The sequence below is a fragment of the Hydra viridissima genome, unplaced genomic scaffold, assembly GCF_058129835.1.
Source record: "Hydra viridissima isolate aposymbiotic clone 2 unplaced genomic scaffold, HvirCarnegie_v1 scaffold_14, whole genome shotgun sequence".
NCBI classification, from domain to species: domain Eukaryota; kingdom Metazoa; phylum Cnidaria; class Hydrozoa; order Anthoathecata; family Hydridae; genus Hydra; species Hydra viridissima.
The window spans coordinates 3026771-3038494 of NW_028324313.1; the positions used below are offsets into that span (position 1 = coordinate 3026771).

Below are 11724 nucleotides of genomic sequence, written 5' to 3' on the forward strand. Positions count from 1 at the left end.
AAGTACAGACGCCAATTTCGACGTGCTAAAAATAGGACATGCATTACGACAAATACTTAAACTACGCAAAGTTGTGAACGTTTGTAATTGTACCATATTTATCATTTCACAATTTAAGAAATCGTAAAAATTCATTTGTTCGTGAATTTCATTGGTTCATAAACTTTAATTAAAAATTAAAAATTAGATGAGCATGCTTGTGCGTGCAGCTCGTAAAAGGTCACAAATTATTACTTTTGTTAACTATTATCACCTCATATTTTTTTTATACAACTTATTAGCAATATATTATGTATTAATAGGGTATGTCAAGGAGAGAATCGCATACTTCAGGAGAATCAATGTTTTCTCCGATCAAAATGATAACTTAAATATCTTATACATTGGTTTTAGAAAAAAGTTTACTTATCTTAAGTATCAATATTATAATTTTTACTTTTAATTGAATAAAAATGAGCAACTGCTTTTACTCAGTAACTGGTCAGCTTTACGTGAATAAAAACTTCAGCAATTTTCTTTATATTTTCATTCGCGTAAAGGTAGACTCAAATACATTTATTCAAGCAATTCAAAAAAGATTTCATTTTGGTTTGTTTGAATAAATGTTTAGAGGAGAGATAACCCATGGGTGACAACCATTAGATTCAGAAGTAGAGATAAATAAATTCAAAAACAAGAGATATATATCAAGTTATTTCCATTTAACTTTAATATAACTGCAAACGTCAGCAAATAAATGATTTAAAAATCAAACAACAATGTAATAACCAAATCAAGTAAAATGGTAATGATGAGCAAGATGATAATAAATATCAGGAAGTTGTAAAACTAATTACAAAATTTTGTATTTTATGTTCACAGGGCTAACAGCTTGAACTGTTGCTAATCCAGCAACTCCCCTGGTCTGCCATGCTATTGCATATTATCATTCTATAGCGCGAGCTGATCTTTTTATATATCTTCTCAAGAGCCACTTTTTAGGTTTGTATCTATCACACTTTTCATAGTCTTTGAGGCATCAAGTATTTTAGTTTTTATGTTTTAATGAATGTATTTTTAGTATTAACTTCCGGCTATATGTATCCGAATTTAAAGTTTCCGACTTTAAAATTTCACTTCCGGCTAAAATTGTTGTGAATTATTTAAAGATTTTTTCATTTTAGACGTTTTCATCGCAATTTCATCAAGTAGAAGAAATATCCCGCGCTTGAAAGATAATTTTAAGTTATATTTGAATTGGTATTTGTAAGACACACCACAGGGGGTTTTAGCAAAAAATGATTAAGCTTAGCAAACAATCAAAACAACTTTGGTACACATCTGAACACGTTATGAGTCTTGCAATTGCAACAAGATTGCGATTGCTTGAAAATCAGTTAAATCATTTATAATCATTTACTTATTTTGCTTTATAATATTTGTAATATGTTTATCACATTATTATATTGTTATTAGTTTTCCTTTTCTTTTCCGTTTTTTACCTCAAAAACGAGTGGAAAGATAAAGATAAAGAAAAAACGTTCTTACGGACAAAACAACGCGCCAGTGTATCCATATAGCTGTTTTTCTTTGAAAACAAAAAAAAGAACAAGTGAAATGCGGCAAAAAAAAAAAAGAAAAAGAAAATTCGGCTTCATGCAAAACCTGAAAGATTATTTAGGGGTGATTCCACGCGTGGATCAAAACCAGGATCTTGTCCAAAACCACCTTACCATTTAGAAACCAAACTGGTGAACTATTTCTAGAAATTAGAAAAAATGGGTATTTGTTTGGAAAAAAAAATGTTTCGCAACAAGGTAAAAAGCTGCGCCATAAAAATGTGGTTTTGCTAAAGCCAGAAGGAATATTTACGTCAATTTGAAAAGTTGTACAAGAAAAGTTTCGTAAAACAAATTATTTATTAAGTGACAATTTGGAATATACACAAGTTTGATCGCCATCACGACGAGTTTGATGCTTGCTAAAGTAATTGTAGCAAAATAACTTCAATCGCTTACATTAGAAAATGGAAAACTATTACACTGTAAATGCTGCTTTTGTCACAGTATTGCCATATTTGATATCTAAACGAAAAACTAAGAGATTGATTTATTCTTTCAACACAGAAAATGCATTCAGAGAGGACTGCACAACTGGGGCGCTAACGAGACAAGATAAATCAAATAAGAGGTTGGGTATCATTGGTTCGTAAATACTTTTTTAACAAATGTGTCGTTAAAAAGTAATTAGGGACCAAAATTTACTATCATAATTCTCACAACTCAGTAGATGGACAACGTAAGTCATCTCAGTAGATGGACAACGTAAGTCAACGTCATTCCTGAGTGATAATGTGCTTCCTCATTTTAGGAGTCACATTGGACAAATTTAATTTCTTTGGCCCTTTCAAAAAAGTATGGAATTAAGAATTCACAGCAAAGAACATCATGACTGGGTTTCGAGATATAACACTTTTCAATCCATCTGCTATCGCAACTAAGTATTAATTGCCAAATTAACTGTTTAGTGTACAGCAGCTATTAGATAAGAGTTTACCAGATTCTGAGTTTTCTGAATTTTCAGGAAAAAAAATCTAACCAACAGCATCATCAATAAAATATTAGAAGAGCAAGATAATAAAGATTATAAAGAGTTAAAAAATAGATAAGATAATAAAGAGTTAAAAAATAGCTTTTTGATCTCTATGGAAAACTCCACAAACCAAAGGAGGATTTAAGCTGCAATCTTGGAATCTTAACGGTTACTTTCTTCCATACGTGTTAAGTAATTATTTAAGAGCAGCTGATTACGTTTAACTATTGTTTCTATAATAATATCTCTGATTCTCTATATGCAGTAAAAAAGTGCTAAATTGAATTTTGTTTTGAATCATCAAATTAATCGCGAGTCAATCATCAAATAAACCCATTTTGAATCGATGATCGAATGAATTGGCCGTTAACCTTGTGAATGATAAAAGGGTCATCAGATGCTGATATTTATACAATTCCCTTTTCTTTTAACATACTTTGGTTGTATTTACATCAGCATAACTAAGCTTTATTGCTTTTTGGATAAACTTTTTTAAACATTTTTACTGTGAGATAGGCCTATTATACTCAAATTCAACAATACTCGAAATGTTTTACAAACAAGCAGATAGCCATTTGCTTGGTTGCCTTGGTTTCCTTGTTCTAATTTCATAACATCAAAATGCTAAACTATTTGTTGACGCGCTAGTGTATGCAAAGAGTACATGCTAGCACAGTGTAATGACTGCCCCTAAAAACAATAGTTAATTGATTCTATTGTCAGTTACGCAAGAACGGATTTTCCAATAAGCCCTGGGCCTAGGACTTATAAAAAAATTAGGGACCTTTTAAAAATTTGGGACCAACTAAAAATTAGGGACCTACTAAAAAATAGGGACCTACAAAAAACTTAATTTAATTTTTGTTTTAGTTTTTTAATTGAGTGGTTAAAAATAAAGTAATAAAGAAAAAAAGCAAAATGGAAATTCAAAATCAAAAAATCAATCATTTTTATTCAAAATCAAAAACTTTCATAATTAGAAACTGTTTTACTTATTAACACAGTTATTAATTATTAATTATGTTAATTATTAATTATGTTAATTATTAATTATGTTAATTGAGTGTTAGATTATTAACACTCGAACTTTTATTGACGAAATGACATAAAATGACAAATGATATCTTCATATGGCATCTCCAACATTAAATCTTTTTCAATAGAAAAAAGTGCAAGGGAAGATAATTGTTCTAGTCCCATCTTTGACCACAAAACGTTTTCAATAAAATTCATTTTTTAAACAGGTCACTCACCCTTACAACTTGTTCCAAAAATTACAAGCCATATTTACATAAGGAAAACTTGTGACCAACAGATTTTGTATTAGCGAACATTCCGGAAAAACAAAAAAAATTGAATCTGTCAAGATGAAAATTGAATATGTAATATGATCCGATATTTTTCATTTCAACTAATTGATTTAAAGATAGAAATTTATAGGCCACCATTTCAAAAAGTTAGATAAATTATCTGAGAAAAGAAATAAAATTTACTACCCATATTTTAGTTTCAATGGTTTAGAAAGTTCTCTAAATTCCTTTTTTAGAATACTTAATAGTACATTTATCGAATTTGTGTACAAAAAACAGTACCTAGAGCTTTCACAACACTAGAATCCAGCACCACAGTTCACTAAGAGCTAATTTTATGCAAGCAGGCGGACAAAAATACTTTTATAACATATTCGCGATTTTTGTAGTTTTTTTGTGGTTGAAATGATCAAAATATGTTGTTAAGGAAAATTTTCCTACCGAAGACTTTTAAAAAAAGGCATTTTTGTTGATTAAAATGAAATAATATATTGAAAACGATAACAGTTCGAATCATGGTTCCAAAAAATAAAGTCTTTAAGATGATTTGAGCTTCATGAAAAAGATAATAAAATTTGTTTTTGCGCTGTAAGAATTTAAAAAATCATTTGTTAGGACTTAATTTGGGGATGAAAAAAAAATCATTTGCTAGGATTTGATCTGAGGATGAAAAAAAATCATTTGCTAGGATTTGATCTGAGGATGAAAAAAAATCATTTGCTAGGATTTGATCTGAGGATGAAAAAAAATCATTTGCTAGGATTTGATCTGAGGATGAAAAAAAATCATTTGCTAGGATTTGATCTGAGGATGAAAAAAAATCATTTGCTAGGATTTGATCTTGGATAAATAAAGTGGAAAAAAGTTGCTGATTAACAAAATTCTTTTTTTTTTTTTTTTTTTTTTTTTTTTCATGATTTTTTAAATATTTTTTTCCAGCAAATTACAAAGCTACATATTTTCTGGAGATCTCATTAGAATACCTGTCTAACGACACATTATGACTTTGAGTTTATTTTTATAATTTTTTTTTAATATTTTTATAATACTTTAAAGTTTTTATAATACTTTTTTGGTTTTGGTTGTAAACTTTTAGTCTTTTCCGACGATTTTCAATTTTGAAATCCAATATCATAGGAACTAAATTGTCAGAAATTTGAAATTTTGGATTTCTTTCATTTGAAGTGTTAACTATTAATTTAAAATGATAAAAAAAGAACTGGCAAATGTCGGCTTTCTGATTTTTGTCCACTTGATCGCCCAAAGTGTAGCCGTTTGAAATCTATGAAATATTATGGTCCTATAAGAGATGGGCGTGCAACTTATTGTTTTTTTTGCGAACCATGCTCGTTGCGCATTGTTACAAATCTTTTATTTTAAACAATAGAAATTAAATTATATTAAAGTCTGTCGGATTCGTCGAAAATTTTTGGTCTCGTCTAACCAGTCACATCAACTTTCTTTTAGTTATTCAAGATAAAAGCAATAGAATCAGGTTTTAAGCTTAATTTTATATAACTAGATATTTTTAATATTTTAAGACATAACACTGATGGTAATATAGAAATTGAGATCATTTACTTAACTACTTTAGTGCATGTATAACTAGAGATACAATAAATAATACAAAATATCAGCTAGTTTTGTAGCTACCTAGAGCATATTGGTTTCATTTCCAGGGAACTACTCCATCTACTATATTGCTGTAGACTTTTATTGCTGTAGATTATTATGTTTAGCGACAGAAATATAAACAGTTAAGGATAAATAACTTATATATAAAATGAATATAAATACAATAAAAGAAAAAAATAATTTGTCACAGTTTTAAAGAGTTTAGCAAAGCCAATTTATGGCAAACTGCAAGAATAACTAAGTATTTAATATTAACATAACATGATTTACCAGCTATATGTAAACTAATTTTTATTTGACAAAAACAAATGGGTTATTATGGGCCTTTTATGACAAATGAAATAATATATGAAAACATGAAATATCTGGCCGCATTTTTCAAGATAATTATAAATTTGAATATCCTTTTAAAAGGTTTTGCTTTATCAAATGAATTAAAAAAAAGCCCATGAGAAAATTCACCAACTAAAAAAATAATGCACAATGGAATATATATTACGGAGCTTATAGAGTTGTCGAGGCAAAAAATGGCGTCATATTGGAAAAAATACTCAAAAAATAAACAAAATTAAGCCTGTTGAATGAAGGACCAAGGAGTTGAATGAAACCAGACCTTGACAAAAAATTTTATTTAAATTTTTTTTATATTTTGCTTTACTTTTTTTAGTCATTTTAAAATTATTCTTACAGGTCTGTTTTATTATTGACGGAACTTTGTTTACACGAAAAAAGTTCCCAAATTTACTGATGTTTATCTGGGAAAAATCTTGAAAATCTGTTCGTTGCCGACAACTGATTTCCTTTACTTTGGTGTAATTTGTTTAGTAATTTGTCAACGCGTGAAGTAGTTACTTTATCCGAACAGTCTTACTAAACAAATGCTATAAAAGTTTAAACTAATACCACGTGATCAGAGTTTCTGTTTTAAAACTGTTGGCAGCCATTTTAATAGATTTTTTTGTTGACGGGTGAAAATTTAGAGCAGTGGTGTACGACTCGGCAAAATTTGCATTAAATTCTTGTAATTCCTGACACAAAGGCTTTTGGGATGTGTAGTACAGCCAGATTGTAAACATAAACAACGAAATACAAATAAAAAAATACAATATGTACTTTGCTATTGCATGATTCGGTTGGTTTTTACATATTTTTCCTTTCAATTATTTTAACTTGTCTAACTATAGTATAGAATACCAAACAATGTCTGGTGGATTTTGCGCAGCTCCTAATTGTCAACATAAACGAGGAAAAAATGTTGATAAAAGTGTGACATTTTTTCGCTTTCCAAAAGACAAAAATAGGTTAGTATCTAGTTTATTAATAATTTATATATATATATATATATATATATATATATATATATATATATATATATATATATATATATATATATATATATATATCAGTGCTGGGCAAAATACTTTTTAAAAGTATTTGAAATAAAAATAAAATAGTCTACCTAAAAAGTATTTGAAATGAAAATAAAAATAAAATACAAGGAAAGTATTTCAAATAAAAATACATTATAAAACTATTTCAAATACAAAATACAAAATACTGGAATTGTAGCGACTCGAATCGTACATCACAACTTTATTGACATAATTTAACCTTTAAATCAATATTTATTGGCCTTTAAAAGTATCAGTTTTTCGAGTGTTGCATCACTAAGACAGTTCCTTCGTGGCGTCTGAATTTGTCCAGCGGTGCTAAATAACCGCTCAACAGGTGCGGATGAAGGTAAGGTCGTATTGTACCTCACAAATACGTGTTTTATAACTTCATATTTTGCCAAGATTTTAAAATCCGTACCAGAGTCGCTTAAGTACGATAAACATTCGTTGTTGACTGTTGTTTGTTCTGCAATGCTAATTTCGCTAAACGAGAAAAAATCATCACTCATGCCAATGCCACTAGCTGATTGAGTACCTGGAAGTGGGTCAGGGTCAGAAATAGTATTAGCTCTGTCCAACAACTGTTGTTGCTGAGACTTAGCTGCACGAACGAAGAGATCACGACAAAAATCTTTTTTATCACCCGGAACCCATCTCATTTTGAAGTAGGGATGCGATACTGCTGCAACTATCCTGCTGGCATTATGTTCAGAAAATGATAGATGAACCTCAAGTCTTGTTTTCAAGCTTGTAAGCATAGATTCTGCAAATTTCTTAGCATGCTTCAGTGATTTCTGCTGCAGGTCCTGCATCTTCTGCTGTACAGTGTGCAGCGTCGGAAATACATCGCCAAAGTACACATTGTCACTTTGTAACCTGTCAATGGCAACAGCAATAGGAGCCATTATCATTACATACTCTCCTAGACATTCTAACTCCTTCTTTTTGAACTTTGGCAACTTCAAAACGTCGCATATTTCTCCAAGCTTATCTTGCAACTGGAGAATGCATTTCAATGCATCATGCCGGGAGTTCCATCGTGTAGGGACTGGTATCAGTATTGCCCTTGCGATAATTTTTTTCACAGCATCCGATGCCTTGGAACTTCTATGAAGCAAATTCCAAATGCTGGTACACTTGGCCAATGCAGCTCGATAAAGACGTTTGAAATTAGCATCAGAATCACATGCTTTATCTGCATCAGTAGTTGATGTGAGGCTGAGAGAGTGACTATTGCAAGCTTCATGGTGAGGCAGAACAACTTCAGTATCATCATCCGTGTCTTCGCTAACTGGTAAATTTAGGACTGCAGTCATGTCCGCTTTTTCAACATCATTGTCGGAATTTTCTGCTTCATCATCATCACCAGTTCCTGTTTCCTGAATTTGTTCTTCAGCAGTTGCAGAGATCCCTGAACCAGATGCAGTACTGCTAGTATCTACAAAATATTCTCGGAAGGCTTTGCTGAAGTTAGAGGCATTATCTGTTACTGTTGCTGTAATTTTTTCCACGTGTAACCCATAATCATTATGAATTTTTGAGATCATTGCAGCCACTGAGTCGTAAGTATGACTTCCAAAAAAACATTGACAGGAAAGAGCAACAGATATGCGTGATACTGAGCATTCAGTACTAATATCAATATAGTGAGCTGTCATTCCTAAGTAGCTCTTTTGGTTCACTGACCAAATGTCAGCTGTTGTACAAACAAATGGTACTTTACTGAAGACTGTTCTTTTATCATCACGCATTTTTTGCAAACGGGCGTTTAATCGCTTGCCTAATGTTTTGCGACAAGGTATACTGACATTGCGATTGAGTCCGTGGATCAAATTTTTAAACGCCGGCTTTTCCACTGTGATCAAGGGGCGCATTTCCTTCACAACGTAGTCAGCAATAAGCTTGTCAACTTCATCCTGTGAAATGGATGTTTGATTTCGAGGCATAATATGTATTTGTTTCAACTTCTGAGAAGCAGGACCAGATTCGACAGAAGGTCCACCTCCAACTCCAGATTCCATCTCAGCTACCGAGCGCTTACGCTGTTTTGCAACTTAAACCTTGTGCTGCTTGTATTCCTCGATTCGCTTTTTGCCATGAGCATTCTGCAACAACAACAACAACAGTCAATCAACCGAGATTATTGCATTTATTTGTGTTATGTTGTAGCATTGCTTTATGTGTTTATCGTTTTTACTGTTTAGTGCGCAATATAATATAGTGTTTTTGTAGTTATATACTTACCTGAAGATGTTGAGTAAAATTAGAAGTTGCTTTCAGTGAACCACTGTAGGTTTTTTTGCCAACTCATAACATACACTGTGCAATAATTTTAACACCCCCTGTAGTTTTACTTTTAGATATAATTTTGAAAAATTTTCCATCAAAGTATGGCAGGGATGGCTTGTTCACTCTCAGCATTTTCATTTTCTACAGTTTCAGTCGTTTTCTACAATTTCAGTCCATTTTGAATTTTTGGTAGATTGGTTCCCTCTAATATAGTAATTAAATAACAAATTACCATTACCAAGGGTGGTCTTTTGGAAACCAAGTTTTAATTAATTTGCTGTTGGTGGAAAAGTATTTTGTATTTTGTGTTTTAAACAAAATAAAAAATAGCCTTGAAAAGTATTTGAAATAAAATTGAAAATACTAATGAATAAAACCATTTCAAATAAAAATAAAAATAATACAAAAGTATTTTAAATAGTATTTTAAATACTTTCATTTAAAATACTTTTTAAAATACTCAACACTGATATATATATATATATATATATATATATATATATATATATATATATATATATATATATATATATATATATATATATATATATATATATATACGATATATGTGATATATATTCTTATTACATTATACAAATATATGAATGCATAATTTTTTATTTCAGATGTAAGCAGTGGGTTATTAATTGCCGTCGCAAAGATCTCGACAAGAAAACTTCATTAGAACTAAATAAATCATATGCTCTATGCAGTGAACATTTTGAGCCAACACAATATTACCCAACAAATATTGGAGGCAAAAGAGCAATTTTAACAGCAATTCCGACCCTTTATGATATCCCAAATCCTCCTCACAAAATTTCAATTAAAAGAAAAGCACCTGCAGAAAGATTTCTTCAGTCACACAAAAAAAGTAAATCAATTACAAGTGAGCAGTCTGTAAAGTTACCAGCTTTTTCTAGTACAGACACTACCAACTCAGAAGAATTAAATGTAAATGATAAAGCTAAAAAACAGATGGTAAATTTTCAAAAAGTAATAAACTTAAATCGTGTTAAAAATTATCGTTTAAACAAAAAACTATTGTTTTTAAAAAAACATAATAAAAAATGCAATGGATCTATTGAACATATTTGTGATCTTGCAAAGAAATACCTTTCTGAAAACCAGATTAAATTTTTTGAGAGTCAACTTAGAATGAACAAGCAAGCAAAACATGGAAAAAGGTGGACAGTAGATGACAAACTAGTTTCTCTACGCATCTTGTATCATAGTCCACAGGCATTTTGTATTTTGAGGCAATTTTTTACTTTGCCAAGTAAGACAACTCTTCTTTTTTTTTTGTCAAAAGTATTTGGAAACCTACAGCCAGGATTTTCTGCAAAGGTTTTTGCTTTACTCAAAATGCGAGTCAATTATATGAATGTCAATGAACGCAACTGTTGTCTAGTATTTGACGAGATGTCTCTCAAGCAGCATATAGACTATGAAAGAAATCTTGACCACATTATTGGTATTGATGAAGATGGGAAACCATTAAATCATGTTTTAGTTGTAATGGTTCGGGGTATTGCAATAAAGTGGAAGCAGCCAATTGCATACTTTTATAGCAACAACTCAGTTCAATCAGTTAAATTATCACAAATAATATTAGAAGCTATTGACAAACTGACTTCAATTGGGCTACATGTACGAGCTGTTGTGTGTGACCAAAGTACTACAAATGTTTCAGCTTTGAAGTTACTAGGGTTCCTTAAAACAAGACCGTACATATTGCCTCCCACAATTCAAACAAATGTATACATAATATTTGACCCTCCACACTTGATAAAAAGTCTTCGAAATAATTTAATTAGACATGATATATCTACAAACGGAAAAATTGTTTCATGGAAATACTTGCAGTCTTTTTACAATATAGACAAGCAAAATCCAGTTCGACTTGCTCCAAAGTTGACAGACAGCCACCTTGAACCTGGATCTTTACTATCTATGAGAGTAAAATTGGCAACACAAGTTTTCAGTCATCAAGTTTCAGCAGCTATGTCCTTATGTATAATTGCAAAGCTTTTACCACCTGATGCTTTGGCAACATGTGAATTCATTAAAAAAATTGACATTCTTTTTGATATAATGAACTCTAGAAAATTAAAAGCAGACAAACCAGCTAGGTGTGCATTAACTGAAGGAGAAACTATGAAAACCTTGGAAGATATTAAAAATTGGATTTCTACATGGCATTATGAAAATGCTAGAAGTCAGACTAGTATTTCCAGTCACTGGGGACTTATAACAACAATAAATAACATTATGACATTGTCCAGAGAGTTGCTTGATGAAGGTTTTCATTTTGTTTGCACATCACATTTCAATCAGGACTGTATAGAGAATTTTTTTTCAATTATACGAAGTAAAGGTGGTTGGAATGACAGGCCAACAGCCAAACAATTCAAGTCTGCATACCAAAATGCTTTACTACTTACTTCCATTGAACAAACAAAGTCTAATACAAACTGTGTTGCAGAATCTGATTTCACTGCAGCAATATCGTTAGAATCATGTCT

The 11724-nt window shown here is 30.8% G+C and overlaps 1 protein-coding gene across 1 annotated transcript; it reads right to left on the bottom strand.

The window, feature by feature from the left end:
* Positions 1–6970: 6970 nt before the first annotated feature.
* Positions 6971–9635, bottom strand: LOC149878837 (uncharacterized). Its single transcript, XM_090071878.1, has 2 exons — positions 9155–9635; positions 6971–9015 (listed from the first exon to the last, which is right to left on the bottom strand). The coding sequence occupies exon 2, from the start codon at positions 8929–8931 to the stop codon at positions 7135–7137; it is 1797 nt and encodes a 598-aa protein (XP_089928004.1). The 5' UTR covers positions 8932–9015; positions 9155–9635; the 3' UTR covers positions 6971–7134.
* Between the last annotated feature and the right edge of the window lie 2089 nt (positions 9636–11724).

Coding starts and splice junctions, on each gene's coding strand:
- LOC149878837 (XM_090071878.1), bottom strand. CDS start 8,931: ATGGAATCTGGAGTTGGAGGTGGACCTTCTGTCGAATCTGGTCCTGCT.